Raw genomic sequence first — 27,495 nt, 5'->3', positions numbered from 1 at the left:
CGCCATAAATCCCCACTCTGATCCATACTTAGTGCTCTGTAAGCGATGGCGTTTTTTCACTTTTTGTTCAGTATGCTGAAGAATTCGGTGTTAGGCGCATCTCAGCGTTGAATAAGTGTCAACACGGCTCTGTAGCGTTTTCGTGTGTGTTGTGGGACTTTCCTGTGGGAGTCCTACTCTATTGCTGGGATATGGGGGACTATTACCAAATGCACCAGGATCTTGACTTGTAAGTAGCCACCCTTTGGTATTACCCCACTAAAACGCTGCCGAGTTTATGGAATCCAACTTGACATGGAATTAGTGTTTTGTTTTCGTTTCTAAGGCTTCCTGATAAAACGCCAGTAGGGGTTGTTTCAGCCAAGGGACAAATGTTACAGGCATTCGCAGGTGGAATCAAATATGCAAAACCGTTTTCGTGCTATTTGCGTGTCGGTTTTAACGTGCCTCAACCATTAAGAGGTTAGACTTTTAATTGTGACGTAATCACGTTAGCTGTTGGACGAGGCCATCTTTTACCAATTAACGATATTAGTTAGGTGCAATGTGTATAATTTTGTAAACTAAGTGATTACATATGTTCAATTTAGGTTATTTCTATCAGCTATATGTAGTCAGTTTTAGTGGGAAAACAAGACAGTAGCTGTCGTTGTCAGTTGTTGTTTCTGAAAGTCATTAAACATCAGCGGCGGTTCGTCAGTGCATAGTTCATTCTTTCCGGATTTTAGATTTTGCAATTTTACCAAATATCGTAATGGTCTATCAAATGCAGCAGTTTGCTCACCTTATAGAAAGTCACATTACAAACAACTTTCTTCCTGTAGACTTTTCGAGAAAATGCCGTTTTCTACGACTTTTCTCCCACTTCCATAAGATAACAGAGGACGACATGACGTCTCCGGTGGCAGCTACGACGCACCGCCCGAAAAAATCGCGCGTTTGCCATATCTATCATTTGTTTTTTACTTTATTGTATTATTTATTTATTGTGTCTGCGGCACATTGATGCTTCTCTTCAGTAATGTTAACATGCTATCCTCCACCAGAACGGGGATTCACCGACAGTTTGACAAAATTTGGCGATTGCTATTTGTTTGCTACAAAAGTGAAAAAGGCTTAAAGTTCTTGCTTCAGCTTCATTAATTCAAATATATTTTTAGGCCGTTTTTAGCTAGAATTGAGGAAAACTTTTGCGCGAACTTTCCATAAGGATTATTTCAAGTCCTCGTCGCTTTTATAGCCACGCCTTACATTTTACATTATCAGTACTTTTTGTTATAACAAATAAACAATAGGTACAATAACATATTTTTGCCATTTTATTTGCCAGGAAAATCTCCAAGCAGAAAAACAAAGGAACGTCATAGTACCTAGAAGACTAAATTCGAAAAAGGAAAAATCGTAATTATTGAGAAAATCTGACGCTGCTTCATGCAAAATATATTTTGGAAAATTAGAGCGTTTCCCCAAAAAGTTGTTCCTTTTATCGTGATTGCTCTGCATAAACTAAGACTTTGACTATCTCTTAAGTACCATATTATTAATGTTGCACTGTTGCCAGAATAGTTTATTTAATTTAAGACATCGTTTTAATTGTATTTAACAAACAGCCGCAGAGCAAATTTTAGTCGCATTAGCTGTGATTAATCTTGTGTAAACCATCCGTTTTGTAAATCGCGCAATTCATTTTATTATTGGATTTATTGAGTTTTCAGCAAATGGTCGTCATTCTCTAGATTCCAATGTCCTCACTACGGTTTCTTGTACCAAAATATATAAAACTTGTACTTTTTAATTTTGTTTATTTCCAACAACCGTTTTAAAACCAATGGCAAAAACTCATCATTTATTCGGTCAGGATGCGACAACATAGCAACAATTTAAATATTATTTACACACTTTAGCTGCAGGCAGTAGAATTTCGGTTTGAATGATATCATCCAAAGCTTGAATGGAAGCAAATATTTAAATAAACACCGAATTTAAACTGGCCAATGAAATGGCGGCCCAGAAAACCAGATAGTTTGGTTTGTTATTTGCGATGTTTTTTGCGGACTTACGGCCACAAAATCGTTTATTACTAGGATTGGTAGGCCGGGCATTATGTTAACAAGCAATTATTATTAGTGTTGGGTAATAGGAGAACTCAAGTCAAGGTCGTGTAATTCGTTATTGTTTTTGCGTTTTTATTAAATCTATGGGTAATTTGGGATTTACCCAACCGAATTTTGTGATTGAAGATCGCAAGCAAGATATAATAAATCGATTTTCTCTCATGCTACTTGCTGAAGTTTACGGAAATACCTATTTTATTTCAACAATTTTCTGTAAATCCTGTATTTAAATTAATGGTGGCAACGATGCCGTATAAGTTCAAGAATATACTTGAAGCTCTAAGGGTCCTGTGCCTCGTATGAGTAGAAATAAAACTCAGATAGTGAACATTTAAGTAAGTATTGGCAACAATCGAATTAGTAATTCAATTTTCTATTTGGCAAAAAATATTTGGTCTCCATATTCGAGAAGAGAAAGAAGTGAAATAGGTTCTAATTAACATTCAAGAGAGACGTAAAATGAGACATGTCTTTGAGGCAAAGCAATTCGAATTGTAAACGAGAGGGAAGGATATAGAAGGTAAATAGGACTTTATTGATATGAAAGGAGACGCCATATAAGCCACTTTTGGCAGGAGAGTTCCATATTTGAGGGGAGGAATAATATAGGCGTTTCTTAATATCCAAGAGATGAAATACTAGATATGGCCTGGAGGCGAAGTAATCCGAATTACGGACTAGTGAAAATGCTAAATATAAAGGATATTAAGATAAATAATAAAAAGATAAATAGGACTTTGCTGATGTCAAAGAGAGATGTAATGCGAGACGCTTTCTAACACAAGTTTGTAGCAAACTTGCTTAATTGCAAAAGAGGAAGACGAGGCATGCTTTTAGCACAAAGTCGATTTTAAAAGAGAATATATATATATATATAGGTCGTCTTCCTCTTTTGCAATTAAGTAAGTTTGCTACAAACTTGTGTTAGAAAGCGTCTCGCATTACATCTCTCTTTGACATCAGCAAAGTCCTATTTATCTTTTTATTATTTATCTTAATATTCTTTATATTTAGCATTTTCACTAGTCCGTAATTCGGATTACTTCGCCTCCGGGCCATATCTAGTATTTCATCTCTTGGATATTAAAAAACGCCTATATTATTCCTCCCCTCAAATATGGAACTCTCCTGCCAAAAGTGGCTTATATGGCGTCTCCTTATATATATATATATATATACATAACATCGGATATACAGAAGACGAGAGACGTTTTATTAATAATATAAATTAATATGTATTCGAATAAATCACAAATTAGAATGAAATACATTGGAATGATTAATTAACTGAGAGTCCATGCAATTCAACATTCAGCAATTCTAATCGAATGAGAACTGAAAAAATATTTCTTTCTAACGTTTTGGAAGCACGAGTGACTTGCATCTTCAGAGGTATTTCGTTCTGAAGCTGCAAACCAAGCAGATATTTTGCTTCTTCGCATGTAGCAAAAGCTCTCGAAGTATAGCAGCCTTGTTTTAATTGAACTCGTAAAAGTAATCAGATTCTTTATCGTTTTAAAAAGTGTTGATATTTTGATTGAAAAATTGTCTATGAGGTTTGTGGCGGCAAATGTTAAACCAGCCAGATGCTGCCGACTAAACATACTTTGGGAAATGAATCCAAAACTGTATCAAGTCATGCTTTATCCTTGTGTGGTGTTTCGTGATTGTTCTATTCACTGTATTCAGCACGTTCCCTATGACCCATGACACAATAAACCCTAATTTCGGCAACATTGCCCATGGCCAATATTCGTAAGAAGACGGTATCACGATTTTTGAGACGTCTAGGGGGGTAACAAGGACCTTTGTGTCCCGTTCTGGGGCTCCCTACTTTCTTACATTAAAATTATTCTTGCAGCTGTCTTATGGCTTATGGTAACGCGTGCTGTCTGCGCTACGGCCTTCCGTGTGTTATTTGAAGGAATTCATTGATACTTTTTTTCCACCTTTTGTTCGACCCGGGGGAAGTCTTATTTTAGGGTGTTCACCTTTGATTGGTATCTTGGGACACCTCTTTTTCCAGTTCGGGATTTTGCTGGTTTGAATTTCGACCACTTTTGTCGTGATTTTGCATATTTCCTGTTCACTCATGAGCTGCTTCAGTCAGAAAATGGGTATTATTATGCCGACCTCCAGGACAGCCACGAGAAATTTAACCGAGGAGTGTAATTTCAAACCGATTTAATGATTATTCAGTCTTAGGGCTTCGACTTTCGACACCCACGTTGATTTCTGAAGATTTCAGCTACTGGTCAAATGGTGTAACAGGAAAAGCGGACAGGTTTAGATCGGGAGTTTATGCGGTCTAGTCGACAGGACATTAGGACGTCGCACCTTGTAATAATCACCAAAAAATTATCGCGAATCGCTCTGCCACCCTTTTTGGTGAGTTCGGCTTGGGGGTGTTTGAACAATGCGAGCACGGCAGCTGTCTGTCCTCCTGTTGCAAATTGAACATTGAACTATGTGCGGTCATTGCTTTGTAGGAAATGCACTCGAAATCGCGTGGGGGCAATAAAAATATCCATCTGCAAATTTTTCATGTTGGTCACAAGAATCGGTACTTATTCGAAGTACTCAGCGACTTTTACGGGTTCTACGTGTCGTCAACACTATGTAGACCTGTTTCGAGTTTTGCGTGGGTGTGGGTTTGTTTAGTACCATGTTGGTTCTGCTACTTGCTCTATTGTTATCGTCTTTCTGTAATGAAATTTCATAGATTTATGATCACGGTTCTCAAACTGCATTAATTCAACGGCCTTTCATACAGCTCATATTTTTTCAATTTCCTAGCAAAAAGTACCTAATCATTTTGTTTGCGAAAACAATCTTCTTTAAAACGGCATATTTATTCTATTTATGTATAAGTATGCCCATCTATTTATGTATAAGTATGCCCACAGGCGTTTATTTATGAGACATTTTAAATTCTAAGACACTCGCATTTCTAGTAAAGTTACTATTCAACTCCCGATGGATTGAGAGGAAACTATTGGAAAATGCAATTTTAACTAATATTCATGTACTTAATTCTTCTTGACGTTTTGAAAGCACGAGTGGCTTGCATCTTCAGAGGTGGTTTGGTCAGCGCATGCTGATGACAAGAGGTTGAACTAGGTGAGCCAATCTTGGCGATACTCTCAAGGTCGTAAATAAGTGAAGAACTATTATAATGCCAAATAGTACAAAAACGCTAATGGAATTGATAGTCTTTAGCTTACTCCCTGAAAATATTTAAACATACAGAGATTCCGTGAACGACACAAACTCAAAATTGTTTTATTTACCTGAGTAGATAATGTTGCCTTAAATTAAGAATTAAGTACAGGATATTAGTTAAAATCGTTTTTCCAAAGTGCCTATATTTTGAAATTGAGTTTTTTCCACTGGAATCGGTAGAAGGATTGTTTACAGCATAAATTTCAGAAAACTGTTTAAAAGACCAGACATTTGACCAATGAAAATTGGACAATAGCAGAAAAATGTTGTTTCCAATTGTTGGTTCTTCTTGGTCTTCAACCAGAAAATCGATGTTTGTTTGAAGAAAACTAGAGACCCAAAAGTGCTTAAATTTCAATAGTCTTTAAATGATCCTGCTAAAAATGACCTTGCAATAAATTACCATACACAGTGAACGGGCTTATGAGAAAAATTGTGAATCGTATTGTTTCCACTTAAATAAATCTGGGCTATAAAATAGCACAAGTGACAATACCAGGACGAGTCGTCACAAGGGTGAACCGGCACCCCAAAAAGCGTGTAGTCAACCCCCTAGACAAGCGCACATTTCCATAGAAAATGCCGATTAAAAATTCTATAAGAGCGGGGCCTTACCTGTGCTCTATGAAGAATATCCGAGGGGAATTTTCGTGGGAAATTTTTTGAATCCGAATCTTGCGCAATTATTGCGATGATGACGCAAAGGAACTTGTTTCCAAACGGAAGGTGGTGGCCATTCGCAACTTGCCCCCCATGGGAACATTTCGGGGTGGGAGTTTTGTTACTTTGTTGCAAAATGCAATGTTTTTATACTTTCAAGGGTTCCACTGCCTAATTATTGAATTAAGGGGTAGGAGGTTTGCGGGCTAGTAGTAATAAGTAAATTATGGGTACAGGGAAAATGTATGTTATTTGGCTTATTCAAGACGCTAATAGGGAGGATAGAATGGAACAACCTCCATGCGAATGTATTAAAATAAAAGTATCGAATTCCAATCGACGCTGATTGTTTGATATACATTTTGCTGCGATGGTTTGATTTTTAAATTATTCCCCAGAAATTGTAACGCGAAATTTGCATTTGCATGTTGGATCGCAGCTGTATGATTTTATATTAAAGTCGCCATTAGTAGCAAATCGTCTTTATTTGGGCATTTGTCTTCTATTTTCATCGTTGTGAAGAGACTTTTTTCTTAAAAGTTAAGCTTTTTCGGTCATGGAAAATAATAATTTTCCACGAAATCAGTAAAATTCCACCAGTTTCATTTGTAGACAATTTGGGGATTTTTGCTAAAAAGAAAAACGCTCGCGTTCTCAATTCCCAATGTTTTGTGTGATTTTGTTCAACCCAAAGTATGTAAAATGCATAAATTCACAAGGAGAATTTCGAATGTACGATATCAAAGTTCTTCAATGTGGAGGAAAAATGCCGCGTTCCAAATTTCCAATCGATTGTGCAGTTTTGTTGAAATTAAACTAGTAATGCATTGTAACATGCTTATACTATTTTTAAAAAAGTTGGCTTTTGATTGTTGATTTTTTCTTCAATAGTTTGCTCTCTTCTCCATGTCCATAAACATTGTCTGCTCACAATTTCCATTAAAAAAATGCCGTACTTCAAATGTTCATGAGAATCGTCATTGACTCTCCTTTACCGCCATGTATTTAGGAATAGTCTAAACCAGTAAGTCTTAAGCTATACAGAGTGTGACTTGAACAGCAGAAAAAACGAACAAAAGCATAGAAAATGCTTGCGGAGAAACAGCTCAGTGTAAAGTTTTGCTCGTTTCTGAGAAACATGTTTCAGAATTACTAGACTGGAATTCTATGCAGGGAGAATTGACATTTTGATTAAGATTTTTCGTGAAGAATTGCTTTGAAATATTTTTTCTTCGATTTCCTAAGACAGTCCAGGAGATTTTGAAAGTTTTTGTATTTAGAAATTTGTTCCTTATTGTTTTGTGGTCTCCCAGACAAGCAAGATTCTGTTTTTATTATTAGTTCCTGAGTAAACAAAGGGCGGTTTTGCGAGAAAACCAATGTTTTCTAATTTGCTTTTAAAAATCTTCTATACATTTAACTGCATTTTCTTGAAGCTGACTGGTTTCTTCCTGATATTTCGCTCGAAAGCTTGAACACTGGTTCATTTGAAATTTTTCGAAATAAATTTTTAGTCATGTATGTGATTAGAAATAGAATGGTTTCTTTCGTTTAAGGGCGCAAAAAACGCAAACAAAATTCTATTTTTGGTTCTCTTTATTGAGGAGAATTATTGAAGGTCGTTGAAAGAATGTTTTGCTTGCAAATAGTGCACGATGCCAAGTTCTTCAATCGTTGGTACAGTTTCGTTAAAATAGCTGACAAAAGAAGTTTGTTTCTGATTTTTTCTACAATTGTTTGCTAATTAACGATAAAAATAAATCTAAATAATCCTTATGACTGTGTGATTTTGTGGGAGCAATTCTTCATTTAAAGAAGAAACTAGTTCTATTATTAATTCTGAACCTGTTTCCAATAGAACTTTATGGGTGAATAAAGATAATAAAAAATTGCAAATATTATTACCTATTGTACTATATTTAATAAGGGTGGCCGTAAATGGATGTACGCAGTACAATCATGCAAGTATTGAAATGTATGCCTAGAAAACATTTGCATAACAATACATCAGGGTCGGTAAAATAGATAAAATACTTTCATAAGTGAACAATCTTTAGACTTATTTAGGCCTAAAAGGGCAAAAAGTTATCAATTGCAAGACACTCCCAATTACCGCTTACTTATTGCAAAATTAATCGGAATTATAATAATTTCGAGATAATGCTGGGACTACTGCATGTTCGAAATACCGTATCCTCAACTGACCCACTTCTATAATGACGGGAATTTGTAATAAGAGTTAAGCTCGCATGAGCTTCAAGCTGCCAAGTGGCCTTTTAATGGGCCTTTTTTCAGCTGCCAAATGTTTGTGTGTTTTGCGCGAACCTTAATCCGTGTCTTAATTTGAAGTTTCTTCCGGATATTAATGCCTTGGGACGCAGAACCAACATTCATTATTTCAATTATTTTTCTTCCTTGGTCAGTGATTTATTGTTCATTTAGCTTTCTCAAAAACTAGTTCTTCTTGTCTAGTGGTAGTGGATAATTAGATAACCAGAGTGCATTTTGATAAGGCCGCTTTATCGATTTGAAGGGCTGCTAAGGGAGGCCATCTGCCTTTGAAGGGGAGTCAGAGGACACCTGCTCAGCCCCTATGTATGTAGTTGGTGCGTGTACGCGCCATTAGTGCCATTAGAAGGACATGCAATGGGTTATAACGTTACCTAACGCAGCATATGAATGTTGAAATAAATAAAAAATTGGGAAAACTGCTATCTTATGCAGCATTTTTATTCCCATTCAATAGAAAGAACCAAATCCACTTGATATAAAATCCGGCGATAGTGTTTCGCATTCGAAAGCTTCAGAACTCGCGCACCCCTTTGAATAGTTTCGAGAATATTGACCCTTCTCTCAACCCCAAAACCTTTTTGTATTAAGATAGGAGTATCGTCGACCTATATTTTTGAATACCCAAGCCGGAAACCCACTCGGATTTTCTAAGAATTAATTTATGCGTATACAGGGTGTTCGATACACATCGTTTGCTCGGTTAGGGTAACCATAAATTAACGTAAAGGAAATATGCATGAACGATGTGGAGTTGTGCTTAAAAGACTTCCTTTCTTTGTTTGCACGCATTTCCTTCATGGACAATGGAAGGAACAAGGGTTGGACCACGTCTAATAGAGGGCTAATCGGTAATATCTATAATGTTGCTTTGCGGCTTCGGTCTTTGTTTCAATGTCTAATGGGTTTAAGGGCAAAGGAAATCGGCTGCAATTTGTATGTGTTTTTAATTGAGGTTTTTTGTCTACTTGGTTTTCTTTGTGTTCGTTTGCAATTTGTCAGCTAGACTTTTTTATTTTAGATTTTTATAATAGAATATGCCCAAAAATATGCAAGACGGAAATTGCCGATTTTTAACTGTTCTAAGCGGAAATAAATTTTGGTTACTTTTTCCCGTTTCTGATAATTTTTTTTATCAGAATTATATCTAAGCATTTCTACACTTGTTATGTACACCTGTAAAATTGAAATTTATAACGAAGATTTTGTTGTAGAATTCCATTGAAGCACATTTTCTTCGGCTTTCTTCTTTTTGAAAAATGCGTACATCAGAAATTATTCCTTGGAGAGCGCAGTCGATTTTTATACTTAATTGTTGTTTTGAAATTTGTTTGTTACTGTTTTCTCGTCTCGCAGACAAGCAAAATTTTATTTTTATGAATTTAAACTCTGGAGAGCCACTGGAATGAAATCAATGTGCCCAATTAACATTTAAAAATCTTAGTGTAAATTTCGCCGCGTTTATTCTTAGACATTCTGTAGAAATCAGCAAACTGGGAACGAGTTCCAAAGAGTTAAGCTATTTTTGGAAACTGGCCAGTTTCGTACTGTCGTTTCGCAGGCACGAGTGGCTTGCATCTTCAGAAGGGTTTCGCTCGAAACAGTGATTCATTTGAAATTTTCCAAAATTAATTTCTATAAGCGCGTCTTGTTCGCGTAAGGGCGCAAAAAATTACTCTACATTCGAAAAATTCACCACATTGAAAGCAATTTGCTAAAAAAAGTGCGTTAACTAATTGCTATAAACTTTTCACAAAAGGCAAATTTAGTAAATTGATCTGACTGTTTTAAAGTACTTATGTACCTGGTGTCCGAATACTAAGACCCTTCGACCACTACCAAAAACTTTTAGTCGATAGTCCCCAGTCCTTTACTATGACTATGAGGGCACCCGGTAGACTTTTGGCTGTGCCCACCTTTGACTATTATAATTGAAGTAAAACCTCCCTAATGTTCTAGGTGGGGCAATCAACTCTCCTTATTGTTTTCCTGCCCTTTTTCATGTCTCACAAATGGCTTCTTCACCTGTTTGGTAAATTAAAATTGAAGATGAGTTGTATGTCGAAAATTACACGGTTTGTTTGTTTCGGCTAAGAAGCAAGATGTTTTTTGCTCTTTGTCGTAAAGTGATTTTTTCCGGAAAACTTTGCGATTTATTCGGCTCGGGAAAAGTTGATTAACAAACTTCAAACAGTTCCTAGTCTTTACCTCCCTCTCATGTTTGGTTTCACCACCTTGTCGTTTCCTGAAGTCGGATATAAAAGCTTAATAGCCCATCTACCAACTGCTGTGTTGAAAAAGTCAAGAATCGAACACGTGCCAAGCGGGTATAGTTAATTTAAAAAAGGGCATTGTACGTGGACGTGGGAGAAGTCTATGGACGCTTGGCTTATCGGAAAATGGGCCTGTTTAATAATTAGAATCAATTTCTTTGTTTTTACTTCGTTTTTTTCGCGCCAATGAGGTCTAGAAACAGTTCCAACATGTGCTTCCTATGTTAAGCACCTGTCTAAGTGCTGGATGCCGAAGAGAGGTTACAGACCTTTGTCTTGGTCTGTTTGGACATTAAGCGAGACATAAATCCCTTGGGAGTTTCATTGGACTTTTTGAGATAATGTTCTACTATGAGCTAATTGAAGAAAGTTCTTATGACTCTGCTGGTGAACTTTATAACATCAGTTCCCGCTTAAATGCATAAACAAAACAGCCTGGCAGTACTGCCTCAAGTGGGGTCTCAAGATACCTACTGGGCAAAGAAGCTTGTCTGGCTTCGCCATATGGCCATAATAGCATGTTTATTCGAAATGCAGCATTAATTAAGTTTATTGTCGCCAATTATTTCAACTTGATAGATGCCCTTAGAATGCCTTTTAATCAGTATTTATTAAGATCCCTTGTCAATATTGAAGGTGCGATTTTCACTGAAATCGATCAAAGAATGTCCTTGTTTTGAGAATCGGATCGGCCCCTTCATCAAACATACACCTCGCTATATCCGGGCTGATATTTTGCCAATAAACCCATTTGTTTGACTTGCCAGCATGATAAGCTTTGGAAACTGTTAATGTTTTTTCATCAATCAATTACAGAAGCAGTAAATATGGAAAAAATCATTTAAAAACTACATACGAAAACTATCAGCAACCTTGCGGTCGGCTTGGTTGATATTGCAAAGATAGAACCGTGTTTTATCTCTGTTATGTAATTTATTTATTAGTAGAAACAATTTGGTTAACTGAGTTTAATGCTCAAAGTGGTCTATTGGGACTGACGAAAGGCGATTTTTCATGAGCATGTGTTCACAAACTTTGAAAAATTAGCTAAATTAGGCAAAACAAGAGGTAAACTTGCTTCTATAATAAAAAAAAAACACTTGATATATTTTCTTACTTATTCAGCTTTATATTATTATGTATAAACGTTGAAGAAATTACGCACATTTCAAAATTAATTCAGCCAAAGTGTTAAACGCTTAGAAAAAAATGTATTGGCAGCGAATGATTGAAGGAGTTAGGAACAAATTTACATAATAATACTACTTGACATATTTTTTATTTTTCAAATGTTTTTAATAATTCAGAAAATTGGGAACAAATTCTTTTTGTCAGTTATTTTACTTCTCTAAAACACATGTTTTTACTATTTGAATTCCCACAAAACAGCACACCGCACACTTACCTAAAACCACAACATTAGTGAAACGAATTTCTCATACTTAATAGCAAAAAAAAAACAACAAAAGCTTGAAAGTGTTGAAAAAATAACAAATGTTATCTAAGCGTGGATAATTTACGAAAAACAGAATAAATAGTAGGAAGATTATGAAAAATTACAATTACACTGAAATTCGGCAAATATCAAGTTTATGGCATCCTTTAACTATAATTGAGTTTAAATAACAGACAATTAACCAGTACTATCGGTCAGATATAGATTACATACCTGAATTCATGTTGATTTCTATGAAACGAAAGATTCTCAACGTTATCAAGTGTATTCGGTTGATAATATTTGAAAACCGATCCTTTGATTTGCTATACAATTTTTAACCGGGAATTCTATAGGGGTTCCGTTTTTTTGCATGTACCTGACTATACATATTTATTAAAAGAAATGTCTTGGCGCAAGCCCTATTTCTGCCCTGACAATCTTCGAAGTTTCCATAAAGATCAACTTTGAAACTTTTTGATTTTTTACAAATTTATTCTTTTTTACCCCTGTTTTGCATACACTTAAGTGCATCCATCCGACCCGTATCTGCATTTTAGCACCTAATAATGGAAATATCGTGTTACCTCATAGTTCAAAAAGTCGAAGTAAAGGGTGACTTCCTTTGATGGTCGCCGTTCCCACGGAACCACGTCCATTATAAGCCCATCGAAGTTTCACGTAATTCTGTAAAATGTGGTGGTTGTTCTGCCAGCTCAGCTGTACGAATTTCTATGGGACACATTGACCGAACAATGGGGATGGAAATCCCTTGAAAGGTGTGTTTTTTTTGGGAATGGAATATCGCAAATTCAGCTTTTTATAGAAGAGATCGAAGATCTGAAAGTCACAGTTCCTCCTGCCTAATCAAAGGTATCATCGTAAAAAGAGATAAGTACCTGAGATAAGTCATTGAACCCTCATCTCGTTGGCTGTGATGGTATGTGAGGCAGTGTGTTCAAGGATAAACAAACGGAAATATCTGTTTAAAAAAATTACACATTCTGGTGCGCACTTGGCCGTTTGTTTGCCTAATCTTAGGTTTTATTTAGATATTACAGTCTCCATTTATGTATTTGCTTTCATGTGCGCTATATGATGGGTTCTTCATTCCATATTTTTCAATGTTTTAAAGCGCAAATACAAGAGGGAAATAATCCGGAGGAAATTTAAGAAGCTAGATGAGCAGGGCGGAAGTAGATGCAGGAAGTCAAATGGACGCCACATTTTTAGTTAAGTTAAAGACGAAACAGGTGAAGAAGTCCAGGAGAAATTAATTGCTGCTTTGCGCCCAAATGATTCTCACGTGTCGTTGCTTTAATTGAAGAAGTTGGTTTAATTAGACTTTACAGCCATTAATAAAGTTTTTGATAATTATGGTTGGCATTAAACAGCAAGATTAACGATATTGATAAACCAAACAGAAGAAGATTGATGTAGCATGAAATTTTGTCAAATTGTGTGATTCAACTTAACACTAGAAGAGTGAGAAAATACGGTTAATCGAGAGAGCATGCTTGTGAAGGAAGCACTAAAGTTACAGTCCAATAAATTAAATAGTGGCAAAGGAAAGAAAGGGAATGTTGTTCCAATGTAAATGAATGCCATGAAATTGATTTTGAATTGAAAGTAGTTAAGACCGCAAATAATTTGGAAGGGGGAGCTTTTAAAAATATCACCCTGGGTTGTTGAATAATGTATATTATGCAACGTTGGCTATTTGACAAATTTGCGCCTAATGTCTTGAAATATGCAAGGGATGCAAAGAGAAACCCAAAAAATCTTGAAATTTCCCTTCAAAACATCCAGTCTATTAATTTTGAATGCACACACAAAGACATATTGATGTGTAGACATCAAGAGCACACGAAATAAATGAAAACAATTTGTAAAGCCACTTCGAAGATATTTTTTGCTACCCATTGTGTGGATGAAGAGTTTTGAGGATTTAAAAATTGCTGATAACTACCAAAATCAGTTGGAACTGGTGAGTTTTTCGGGCTTGTCTTGGAAACTAATTCCTTCCTGTCGAAACCACCTCTGAAGATTTAAGCCACTCGTGCTTGCAAAACGGCAGGAAGAAATTCTTTTCCACGTTGGCCTGAAAGTTAGCAAAACTCGCCGGCTTCAAGCAACTGCGCAAATTGCATGAAAGCTTCACTCTGTTGGGATTGAAAACGATCGAACGAAAGCAAGGTAAAGTTACAATGTAGGAAACAAACCCGTGAGCAAAAACATGTTGTGGTTTAGAGCTTTGCGTTTTATTGAGTGCTGATGTTAGTGATTCAACCATTACGTTTTTGTATTTATTGGCAGCAAACGTTGTGATTTATACGTTTTTTCTTGTCCTGCAACATTTACAGTATGTTTTACTATTTGTCCAACGTAACAATAACCAATCATTTTTTGTCTATTGCAGATGTAAATTAGAAATCGACTCAGAAAATGAAAACAGTGGAAATGAAGAGTCTGATGACTCGGCAGGTGCGGAGGAAGAGTATCAGCAACACAATAAATCGAAGAAGTTCATTAACAAGGGCCGATGGAGCAAAGAAGAGGTAGAATTATTTGGCTTTGGAAATCTGGCCTAACTATTTAAATAAAATGTTTCTTTCAGGACATAAAATTGAAGCTTTACGTTGAAGAGTATAACGAAAAATGGAGCATGATTGCGGAACATTTTCCGGACAGATCGGACGTCCAGTGCCAGCAGCGCTGGACAAAGGTCGTGAATCCGGAACTTATAAAAGGACCGTGGACCAAAGAGGTAATTCAAGCGTGCATCCAACCACTCCTAGCCTGCGTCTTCATACCATTGCAAACTTATTGGCCGTTGTCGATTATTCAATCCCGGCCCATTACAAGATCATTATTTGCTCATCAAATCAGTCTTTTTAATGATAATACTGGGCTTCGATGGAATCCGATTGAAACGCACAAGAAGCGTGGCTTATGCGGCCTTGATCTGTAGTCTTTTGCCGCCCACACGCATGGGCAGGCACCAATGGTACGTCCCAAATCAAGTGTAAAGGTTCTTCACGTGTGAGGATTGCCGCATTTTTGGGATTAAAAGTGGAGACGCCACCTGTTTTGGCAGCGAATTGCACCCATTTATTAGCACAATGGTTACTGTCTGGTACTGTTTGGATTTAGTTCCCTTTTTTGCCCGGGATATTAGCCAAAAAATGCCTGTTTTTGATTGAAGATGCAGATACAGATGTTTCCTATATATTTGCTATGCAAAAGTAATTTGTGAATAATCCTTATTTCTCATGTCTGGCTTGCAAGAGTACGGTTCTTATCAGGTTTCCATTGATCTTTGACCGGTTTGTTATCACTGATGTGTTTGGAATAGAATCTAGATCATCTACCTTAGCCTTTAGCTCAAAAAGGCTAAATTTAATTAATTAATTAATTGAAAGTTCAAGATAATTTGCATGTAAAAGCTCTTGGACGCTGACCACTGTTTCGTTTCGTCCCCCTAAGTCGTCAGCTTAAATCGAGCTTTGAAGCGTGGAAATAATGCGAGGAGGTAAGACAAAGGATTGTACCTACCAAACCCATTGCGGGGATGGTATTTTGCAACCGGTTCCCACAACCTAAAAACGCCGTTCCCTTGGCTCAATTAAATGGACATCAACCAAGCATGTACAATCGAAACGTATTGAACTTATCAAACCGAATTATTATGCAATGCTGATATTATTATGCACATAATGGCAAAGCAAATTAGACTAAATAATATCGGTGTTTGTTCGACGGAAATGTCTGCCGATAGCGGTTCTTTCTAAAATGCCACTATCAAATCGAATGGCAGTTATATTAAATATTCTATACCGACAATCATAGTTGAGAATCGTTGACGACATCGTTCTTAACCGGATTGTTCAGTCGATGAATACAACATCCGCAAATATCCCTGATGTCCTTACTATGTGGACGTTAACACTGGTCTATGATTGATATGGAAATTTTTTAAAACATAAAAAATACGTTGCACTATTGAAGCACCGTACTCCATCTAGATAGATCGGTATTTATAGACTATTTACTCGATTAATTCATGCTGGTTTTTCTTCGGCATTCACACATGAGTGCCGCTTTTGCACATCAACTACTCTTCCCACAATTGTTATTCACCGGTGGCATACTGTATTCACCACTTGTCTTCCCAATTCCAGATGGTCAATTTTTTTGATCCAATTTAAATTGGGACCCGAATTTACACAAGCTTGACGATATTTTCGTGTTTCCGGTCTGATGGGGTTTTACTCATTATGTCTCGAATTCGGTGGGAATATTCCACTATCAATATACCGGGGGTTTTGCGTAAGTCCTATATTTCACAGGACGATCGCTCAGTTATTTTAAAAATAAAAAGTCCCTACAGGCCCCGCAAGGCCTAAGTTTTCGGGGTACGTTAAAAAAATTATTTCAATGTTCGTTTTTTCGTTCCGTTTTTTAAGCATTCTTTTCTTTAATTATTGTTAAATTAGTTTTATATTATTATTGTTAAGTGTTCTTTTTTTTTTCACTAAGCAATTGTTTGTCAAGATTATCGGGATACAATGTTGTAGCAACCTATCAAATAAAACAGCCATTTAGAAAAATCGTATTTTCTCGTAAATTATTACAGATAGAAGGTTTAAAGCCAGAATGAAAGTATTTCTTATTCTCAATAAATAACTTTATCTTACTCTTATCCTGAATAATTTAACGTTTAAAAAGTGAAATCGTTGAGCTTGAAAATGCTCAGTGCGCTAGTTGCAAAGACAAATATTTTGCAAACCAAACAGTATAGTAGTAATTAATACTTTCTTCAGACAATTTTCAAATCTTTGCAACGACAGAGAAATTTTCGATTGATCAACACCATAAAAATGCGAATTTTAATCGTTAAATAACTGAAAAACTATCTAATTTTCGTTCATATCTTAAATAATAAAAAGTAAGTGAAATTCCATTATAGCAAGTGATTTTTTTCTGTGCTGCGAATTCTGAACATTTTTAAAATATGCACAGAATTTTGAAACAAATGATAGCGGTTAAGGATAAACTTACTTTACGCTATTGTTGCGACATACAGGGTGGTTTTTAAACATTGAACAACAAGAACATTGCTGAAAGATGTTTGGGTTAATCGGTCAATAGCTAGCGGTAGAAAAGTGTGAGAAAAAAGAATAACACTGTTTTTTTTCTGTCGCTCTCTATTGACCGATTATCTAGTCTAATATTCTTAGCTTATATTTAAAATTAAATATATGCTTAAATAAAAATCGTGGCAAATTTTCTTTACTAGTCCCTTCCCCCATATTATGAATTTAATTACGGCTAATTGGGTTTGTTCAAAAAAATTGCCGTTTGAAAGCAGGATTTTTCCTGGTCGTTTTTTACGCAGTTGAGATCTTTTCTGTCTGCAAATAACAATATTTTACTATTCATGATCAACTTTGTTAGTGTCTCTGGTTAAAGAAAGTATTATTTTAGCGCCTTACTAATTATATTAGTTACCGGTCTCTTTCAAAGAAATAACTTGTAAATTTCAAGTAAACAGTAATAGTAAAATCGTGTTTTTTTCTGTGGCTATCTACCAATTAACCGAAAGAAATACAGGCATCTTTTAGCTACAACAAGAACAATTGTGGCGAGAAAATGTATGGTTTTATTTCTTACCGTTCCATTTTTTACATACAAACGTACATTTTTGAAACAGTATTTTGAAGCAATTTTTGCCATTTTGTAAAAGATTCTTTAGCAGTTGCAGGTTTGAAAATAGATAGAGAATGGAATCAAAGTTGAACCTGAATCTTCGAAAATTCAATAGACAAATTTTTCGTTTACTGCTCTGTGATCCTAAATCACCCCTCGAAAGGAAACATTCCTGAAACTAAAATATAACGAACGAACCCAACTTCTTCAGTCCAACAGTGTATTATTTACACAGTCTATCAATTCATTTCTCTTACAACTGAGCTAACATTTAAGACTTTCTAGTTTTATTTGCTTAATCCCAACGCTTCTGAACGATTTAATTACGGAAAACCAATAAACGCTTCCTCTAGTTGTAGTTCAATAAACAAAGTCAAATATGCTGGCAGGCCCGACAAGCGCGATTAAATAATAAAACATTTCTGCATTATTTATTAGATAGCATTTACCTTCGCGAGTTAATCCTGTTTGATTAGCAAGCAATAATTTGCATTCTCAGAAGACCGTCTCATAAATGGCCTTAGAACGAAATGGCGGGAAATCGTCGGGCAAGCTAATCATTACACCGGAATGGTCGTAAATTTGATTTTCATCATTTCGCATTGTTATTAACCGACAATGCCAAGGCCAGGGTCAATGTTTGTTATGTCCATATTTAAGTCTGTTATGCGACAAGTTGTGAATGAAGATTTTCTTTGGTTGTTTTAGGAAGATGAGAAAGTCGTTGAGCTGGTGAACAAATACGGGGCGAAAAAATGGACGCTGATCGCTCGACATCTCAAAGGCAGAATAGGGAAACAGTGCCGGGAGCGCTGGCACAATCACTTGAATCCGAGAATCAAAAAATCCGCCTGGACCGATGAGGAGGACGAAATCATCTATCAAGCGCATCAAATGCTCGGCAATCAGTGGGCCCGAATTGCCAAATTATTGCCAGGTTTGTTCTATTGATTGAATAACAATCCTGTTTCCAGTTGCCTTCTGCCGCAAAAATAACCGATTCAAATCCTGTGGTTTTTTTTTCGTGCAGGAAGGACCGATAATGCCATTAAAAACCACTGGAATTCGACGATGCGTCGACGCTACGAAAACGTGGAGGGCGATTCAAAGAAGGGCCGTCCCAAAAAGGGCCAGCGACAATTAGAGATTTGCAAAGTTGGCAATTTACTACTCCCTGCACATGTCCGGTCAACAGAGTCGGCCAGTCACGACAGTAGACAATCGGTAAAATCCTGCAAGCCCATTCACTTAGTGAACTGTTAATAAAGCTGAAAATTCTCAGGACTGGGTGGAAGTGTGCGACCAAGGCAGCAACCAATCAAGTGCCGCATTTTCCACTGGCGGTCTGACTCCCTCTTCAGATTCCCGAACAGCAACTGGATTCGAGCGCCTCAATCCATCACCCTGTATATCGCAGCTCAGCATTGCTGAGACGCACAGCTACGCCAGAAGCTATCCTAGAGAACCGTCGCCAGTTAAACTGACGCCACTGAATGAGGACCCCATCGAAGACTACAACATCCGTTACTTTAATTCGCCGAATGTTAGTCCTCTCAAGACTGATGGCAGGCACATTATTCGATTAAGTAAGTAGAGTTTTGGTAAAGTTCGGCCTTCTGATACAAGGTGTCCGTAAACTTCATTTCATAAAAAATAGAATCAACTGTGACCCCTCTGTTTAAAAAGGAAACATGATTTTACATTCAAATCGGTACAGGTTGTTTCTACATTAGTGCCCCCTAGATAATTTTTTAAATTATAGTCAAAACTAGAAGAAAAATGGCAACAACATTTGCTAATGAAGATGAAGAAATAAATATTTATATTTTAACATTTTTACATTTTGGAGACAGTTTATACTAAGCGAATGACTTCAGTTGTGATGCGCATAGCCGTGGTCATCCTTTACAAAACAGCCCACTATTTTTTTTAGTATAAACGTGGTGAATATTATTTTAAGAAATCCGAAGGTTCTCTAAGAGGTGCAAAACAAGCACTAAATCAGTCCAAAAAATACACTCTACTCTAAAAAAGTATAAATATTTCCCGTAGAAAGTTGTTCCGGTGCAAAAGTTAAATGGTAATTCCAGAAATTAAAGAATTTCGAAGAAAAACCTACTGTCAAAGATTTATGTTTACAAGGTGTCCCATGATCAAAAGAGTACTGCGATATTCTTTGAATCAAAAGAAGACAGTCTGACCTACATTTTACTAAGACATTGCCTGGCTCCTCTGCTATTGATAGCGAAAGTTTTTCAAAAAAAAATATATTTTTTATTTTTATACAAAAATTTGTCATTTGGTGGCTGGAATCCACTGATTTTTTCCGGTTAAAGCAATCCTCTTGAGTTTTTGTCCTCTTTGTAAAATCTTGTAGCCATTCATACTTTTTTTGAGACAGTTTCAGGCATTCCAGCACTTTTTTCATTAACTAAACGAATTAAAGTTTTAGAAATATCGGGAAAACTCCCAGATGGATTTTAAATAAAATTTGCTGTGGATTTGATCCTACGGCAGGGAAAAAATGAAAAAGCTTCCTTTTTTCGTGAGATTTCTGATGAATGCAATTCGGAAGAAAACAGGTCAAAAAGACGATCGAGCTGAAGAATGTAACAATGTCGGTCGGTTAAAAATTATGAAGCGCTTGATATCTAATTAATTAGCAAGGAAACAGAAGTCATTCGAATTGTGCAAAAGCTGCCAACTTATGAGGAAACACGTTGCACAACAACATTGTAGAAAACGCATCAAAGAGCTTTCAGCATTTTTGAATTAATTGGAAGACGATTTAGGTCAAATCGACATGAATTTATTTCTAGAATTTGCTGTCTTTGATATCGGTCTATCGGACATATTTGAAAATTATTTTGGACATGTTTCTTCGAGTGTTTTTTAAATGTCAATTAAATTATGAGAAACAACCGACGGTGGAAAAATCAAAGTCGAAATATTAAATGGAAGAAACCAAGAAATTGGTTTAGCTGCAATAGAGGAACAAAAACGATCTATGTACTGCAGAAAATGGGGAACATGTTGAACATCTAATTCAATAATATCAGGATTTTAGTCTTGATTTTTTTCTTTAATTAATTTAATTTTTAGACTGATTTAATTGCAGTAGAGTCGATTTTTAATTGTTTCTAGCTCGGAACCGGTTGAACTTAGATAGAGCGAGATTTCATATGAAATCATCTGCTCATAATTTGCCGGAAAAGCTGAATCTGTAATAATTAATACACAGGGTGTTTCATTGCAAAACTGTAAGTGTGATCTGGTCTGGTAAAACCCTGTGGTTTATTTATTGCAACGAAACTCGGAAGAATTCCGACAAACTGGTTTAAAAAAACTTTCAAAATATTAAAACTAACGGGGCGATCCATTTATCATATCACAAAATTTTTCAAAACAGCTTTTTGCAGTGACTTACCTTTCAGTTCATTGCAATAAAAAGTCAAAAAAAAACGACTCAACTTGTCGCTCAACGTCGTCAAGCTCCAATAAAACGAAATAATCCATTTTTTTCCAGTAAGTGACAATCACAATTACCAGGGATCCTCAGAAGCTGCTGTTTCGCATCTGCCGTCGATGCCAGTGCGAACAGCCACTCCCCCCATCCTGAGAAGAGGCGCCCGCTCGAGAAGGAGACGCGATAGCGAAGAACCAAGACAGGAAAACAATGCTGATGTTTACATCAGTAATCCTGGGCCTAGTCAAGAACGGTCGGACGATTTCACTGTGATCTTTGGCGGTGGTAAACCGACAATCTTCAGTCCGCTGAGGGGCAACGGCATGTCTCCGATCAAGCAGTTGCCGTTCAGTCCTTCCCAGTTTTTGAATAGTCCAGGAGTCGCTCATATTTCTTTTGATGTTGCCCTGTCTTCCACTCCCGTTAAGAAGCCGGGATCGACTGGATCGAAGCACGATACACCAAAGCACGTAAGTGGGATGTTGATTTACTCCTTATTTTTTAGTTCTGGTTTTGCATTTGATTAGACCCATATTTTTGTCGCACTCCGTGTCTCCTAAGAGGAAATACCATTTTCACGGTATAAAATATTGCTCTGTCCTACTAAACTACATGGTATAGATATCGAAATGTGAAATTTTTGTTCTGCCCACTACAGGAACCGCAAAGAATCATGTTTCGAACTTTTCTGGAAACATGATCCTTTAAAAAATGAGCAGACCTCATTGGCTCCCTTTTTCGCCATTTCTTCAGAAAATAATTTCTTCTTCAGGATAATCTATGAATATTAAATGTATAAAAGGAAATGAATGCATTGATTTGTACAGGGTATGCGTTTTGTTCACATCTAAAGTTTCAGATAAGAATATCTTTCCTGCTTTTTTAGGTCTGTAATGGCTGCTTCCTGCTTTGGAACAAATTTTTCGGACGAGTGAATCATCCTTCTTGTTATTCCTTGCATTCAGCAAAAATCATTTAGGCACCAATGACACCGGATTATTTACAGTCTTATTTTATAAAAGCAAGAATCCTATGGGCAATTAAGATGTTTTTCTTTAGGGCGACGATTTGATCTTTGAATAACTGGGCTCATCGAAATTAGTCCAGAAAGATACGCACTTTGTTCATTTCAGGAACCTACAGAATTGAGGTTTTTAAGGAGTTTTCAAGTTTTTCACTTTGCTTAACGATTTCTTAAACAAATCGAAATAATTTGCGGCATTATGGCAGTTATTATTCGCGATTTTGCACGTTTTTTTGAAAACAAAGGTCAAAAGCCACTCTGGCCAAAATACTGACTTCTTTGCCACGTTGCTTTCCTGAGCTCTTCAGAAGCGGTATTCCAGTCCTCTTAAATCCCTTGCTGATTAATCATCTTTATACTACTTTTACGGTTATATCTTCTTTTCTGTTGTTTTAACTAATAAATGTTTAAATATTCATCTCCAAATCCTTTCAGACTAAGGAATATAGTCCGTTGAATACGCCAAGAGGACCACAAGTTCGACCCGAAGCCACAGTGTCCAACTCAGAGGTGCAAACTCCCAACAAGAGACTGTTTCGTAATGGAGACACTCCGCGTACTCCTACACCGTTCAAAAAGGCACTGGCCGATTTGGAGAAGAAGTCGGGACCGATTGTTAATATGCCTCACACGCCCTCTTCACGATTCGACGACATAACGGAGATTATGAAGAAGGATCAGGATGCTTCGCAATACGAGACTGACACCAGTACCATCACATCAACAACGGTAAGCGGATTTTTCTTACCGAGTGTCCCAGGTTTAAGAACAAAGCTTTGATGCAATAGTGACAGTAAAGTAAAAGAAAACCGTATTGATTTAACAGAACCCAACAGTTTCACTGTCTAGATATATTTATAAAGAAACGCAGAAACAGGCATACTATGAGATTTTTAAACAGCAGTTGTTGCCTATAAGGTTTGTACTGAAGCCTGGAACACGATAAAGTACGCTAAAGCCGGGGCAATCACAGATCAGTTTTCTCTTTTTTTCTTCTTTATTCTGCCATATTTGGTCTTTTCGTCGTCTCCATTGTCACATTGTCGCCTTTCATATTATGTTTCTTTTCGCGTTCTGAACTATCTGACTTTTGTTGCTAAACTGTCCGAATATGGTGAGTAAGAGTAGCTTATTTATTTCAGAACGACAGTGGTTACAACACAATAAGTAAAAGAAAAGCCGGAAGTTTGGCTGATGGAAAAGAGAACGTTTTACCGAATAAGAGAGTCAGAAAAGCTTTAGCACCGTCTTGGGCTTCTACTTCTATGTCATCTTGCGTTTCTTCGGACATGTCTTTTGCTGTTGAAACCCCGGTGAGTGAAAGTAGAATAATTGCCAGCATAAAACAATTCCAAAAACATCAAAACGTTAATTTCTAAAATGATGGCACGGTATTTAAAAACTAAGGTCTACTGAGCCCCAGCTCTAGTCGAGTACTGTTGCTTCTATTCTTACAAGAATCATTTCGTTTCAGAGTAAAAGTCTAGGCGATGACACGGCCATGCTATTCACAACTCCGCCTTCGATAATGAAAGATTCATTAGGAGTGTCGGCTTTGGAATATTCAGCGCCTGGAGAATCAAAGGTACATGACTGGTTTCCTTACGCGGACTTTTTTTCTTCTTAATTAACATTTGACAATATTCAACGACAAACACACGTACCTGGACACACAATCACAAACCCTTCAACTCTCCTAACAGATCACTTTATGTTGGCGTGATTAATATGCCATTTCTCAATTCGGTTGTGGTTTTTTTTTATTATTTTAACACTAACATTTCCACATTAAAACCAAGCAAATGGTGGCCAAATATCATGCTTCATGTATGGCATTTATTTAATGCACAATCTAGTCGATGCTTAGTATTGGTAAGCAAGGAACAACCAAAGCCATTTCGAATTTTTTATTTTGTTGCACAAACAGCTCTAATATATTGTGTATCTCACAATGAAGAATCTCCTTCATTTATCTTAATCGTTTGTCTATTTCTTACAAACCAAAAAGTTGTCAAACGACGCGTACTTATTTTTTTCTACTTAAAGTTGCTGAGGCAAATGACCCCACAAAAAGTTCTTCGCATAGTCGTTTGAAGACAACCACTTTTGTTCTTCGCATAATCTTGTACGCTTTATCCAACCAGTAATTTATGTTTAATTTTTATTATTTTGTTATTTGTGTTGTTAAGATAGGGCGGTATGTGTACATAAAATATTCTAGGGTATTCCGAATGAAATGATATAGACTAAGTCGGTTTATGCTTGCTTGTACATAATATATTCTATCGAGTTTTATATGGTGCCAAAGCGAAATACTTTAATGTTGTTTTATCAGAAAAATCTTATCTATTATTTATTGAATTATTTATTATTATTGCGTTAATAATTTAAGAGCTGATTGGATCTCTAATGGTTTCATGTTCCGGTTTCTTCAATACACACAGTAGGCTTTTTATATTTAAACTTTATTCTGTTGTTTGTTTGACTTTGAAGTACATTTTTTTCCCAACAATTCGAAAAATCTCCAAAAACACTTATACATATATTGTTGATACAATAAAGAAAAACTCATTAAACATGCACAGAGTGTTTTAAATCAATTAATTACATTACAAAATACTAAGTCGTTTTGAGCTTAAAAGTATGTACATTTTGTGTTAAATACAATTTTAAAAATTGTGTCAATCTGTACGATTCGTACAGAACTTGAGGAACCTTTCGATTATGATAATGGAGAATATTATTTATTATGAAAGTGGCGAATTAACTGAAATTTATGGAACTGGAACTACCTTAGATACCCGTAACACCTACAGCTGGTTTTGTTATTTCCAAATTTAAATAAATCCTAGAATATCACTTAAAAACTGCTTTACATACGTTACCACTTATAAAAAAAGCGACCGCCAAACTTAATTATTGTTATACTACGTTTACTCCATTTGTACATATTTGCGGCACAAATTTTATAAAATAAACGTGTATTTATGTTTTAAATATTTTTGTATAATTGTTGCACTTTGTTTACTTTTAGTCTTTTTTCCCGTTATTTTCGTTTCGTGTTAGTTTTAGGTCAATGTGACTTGAACAAAGACGGTCGTTTAACGGAATTCGCTTTGTTTTTTTTTGTTCGATTAAATGTGTGAATTTTTCGAAATTTTTGTATTATAAGTATGAGAAAAATACCTTTATTTTGTGTCTTTCGCGTAAGTTGCATGTTTAATGTTACTAAAAAAGTAACATGGATGACTGAACTTTTATTACCACTAACAAAGCAGTGCATAACATTGAAAGGAATCTGAACGATTATCTCTCATTGCATGCAAATGATATATTTAGACAGCTAAGTTTAGTAGTGTTTGGATCACTAAATTTTAACGCTTCCTTTATTTAGCTTGTTTGCTCCTATTAATAACTTATTTGCAAGGCGAATGTTGTTTAACCAGGAAATTTAGTGGTTCAAGCTAGATCTTTAATCTGTATGACTTACCTTGTAAATTTGTCTTGTAATGTGTATAAAAAGGCAAAATAAAGGTATTTGAAATTAACTTTTTGTTTTTATTTGTATGCTTTGACCTTTGCTTGATTTTATTTTAGTTACTAACCGGGTTACTGCTCACGCGTTTCAGTTTACAATTACTTTTTGTTTTGGTGCAAAGAATACACACATTTAGAACAATTTTACTCGAAACTTAAAAGAAACTTCATACTGCTTCACTCATTACACTCATGTTTTTATCGCATCAAATTTCTCTTAACCAGAAAAATCCATATCAAATGTTGCAAATCCTTTGTAAACGTGTGTAAGGGCCAGTAAAATGTGCAATAATGGCTCTTTTAAAATTGATAAAAAAGCTCTAAATGTTTAAACCTCGTACATGTTTCCTTACCTTGTGTTCTATGTGGTTCTGTATTATCCTTATACCTTAGCTTGCTTCCAAGCTGGGTAGTACGTCGTGTACTCCGGGGCAGCGCTCAACTGCAGCCAAGCGGATCACTTTCGAAGAGACCATGCCGAACACTCCTAAGGTGAGACGCATTTTCTCTTTAGAATCACCTACGCCCCTCTGGTTCTCACTTGGATGAATGAATTGAAAATGGCAGACAGTTTAAAATGGAAAAAACTCCTAACAAATCCCTAGTGAAATAATCTCTCGAACCAATTTTGATGAATTGATACAACACATTTTTAGATTATTGGGAAATTAGAAATTGCTGCTTGCCATGGTGCTTTCGTTGTTTTATGTGTTTATTTCTATGTTGCGTTTGCCCAATAACTATATAGTTATTGAATTTTTGAATTTACAGAAATAATTTCTGTTTTTCCTTAGATCGATTCATTCTGGGCTGTAATAGCATGCGGTAAAACCCAGAACCAACTAGACCTCACTGAGAAGGCTCACAGGTTTCTGAAGAACAACGGCTTAAAGCCGCGCTCACTTCATTTTTAGATGGCAATTATAGTAAGAATTCCAACTTTAGGTAAGTGTAGACATGTATAACAAACTGCAATTCCCTTTTTGTAGTGTGAAACATAGGATAAAGAGAAATGTTAGTGTGTTTTATTTTTAGCTCTAATGGGGGTTTAAATTTAGTTTTAATTGAATAGTTGCAGTATTACTCAACCATAATTTACGAGTTGAGGCTTTAAATCACTGTACTATAATGCAGGCTTACTCGATTGTCGACTAAGATAATTTTATTGCTTATTTTCTTATATTTGTAGATTAATTTACGTTTTTCTAAGATTCTTTGGACATATGTATTAAAAAAAAATTAGCTCATTAAATTGTACAAATTACAATATGGAATATTTACCTTATGTTTGTTTTAAATGTTTATTTTATTTTTACATATATTTTGAACCGTTAATATTTTCAACCAAATTGTACATTTTCACTTTCATATACTAGGATAAAAATGGCAATTTTAAAAACAAAGTACCAATCTGTGAATAAATTGTTGAAAAACTGTTCTCGTGGGCCAACAAACGAATACATATTTTTTTTCGCTCTTCGAAACTAACTTTGCCTTTTGTACATGCTCAAATGAAATCAATGCTTTAACAGCATTTCAGCAACTAGTTCAGAGATTGTTACTACTTAACATGTTCAAGTAGTGATTTTTATTTTAGCTTTAAAATGTCGATTTTAGAAGTCAGGGAAATTGTTAAAAGCACCTCATAGTTACATGTAATTTGTATTATGTAATATGATTTAGAGTATTTCATAGTCTTCGATGAGTTTTATGTGAAATTGTTTAACTATGTGGTGTAGTCAATAAAATGGTTTTTAAATACACAA

General features: G+C 35.9%; 1 protein-coding gene across 7 annotated transcripts; it reads left to right on the top strand.

The window, feature by feature from the left end:
• Positions 1-42: 42 nt before the first annotated feature.
• On the top strand, positions 43-27,495 carry LOC109532746 (myb-related protein B). Of its 7 annotated transcripts, none has more exons than XM_048667813.1 (13): positions 43-229; positions 14,413-14,551; positions 14,611-14,760; positions 18,411-18,639; positions 18,733-18,926; positions 18,985-19,288; positions 21,229-21,638; positions 22,628-22,921; positions 23,335-23,505; positions 23,667-23,777; positions 26,123-26,221; positions 26,524-26,655; positions 26,719-27,495. In XM_048667813.1, the coding sequence occupies exons 1-12, from the start codon at positions 192-194 to the stop codon at positions 26,641-26,643; spliced, it is 2,259 nt and encodes a 752-aa protein (XP_048523770.1). In that variant the 5' UTR covers positions 43-191; the 3' UTR covers positions 26,644-26,655; positions 26,719-27,495. The 7 variants fall into 7 exon arrangements, 6 of the variants coding, with proteins under 6 accessions (XP_048523770.1, XP_048523771.1, XP_019753340.2 ...); XM_048667814.1 differs by having other exon boundaries at positions 26,524-26,674; positions 26,765-27,495; XR_007281850.1 differs by having other exon boundaries at positions 44-229; positions 23,667-25,726.

The sequence above is a fragment of the Dendroctonus ponderosae genome, unplaced genomic scaffold (genome assembly GCF_020466585.1).
Source record: "Dendroctonus ponderosae isolate FM_Combo_2020 unplaced genomic scaffold, Dpon_F_20191213v2 Dpon_F_20191213_6, whole genome shotgun sequence".
NCBI lineage: Eukaryota > Metazoa > Arthropoda > Insecta > Coleoptera > Curculionidae > Dendroctonus > Dendroctonus ponderosae.
The sequence above is the reverse complement of the archived record's forward strand: the minus strand, read 5'-3'. Positions and strand labels throughout refer to the sequence as shown.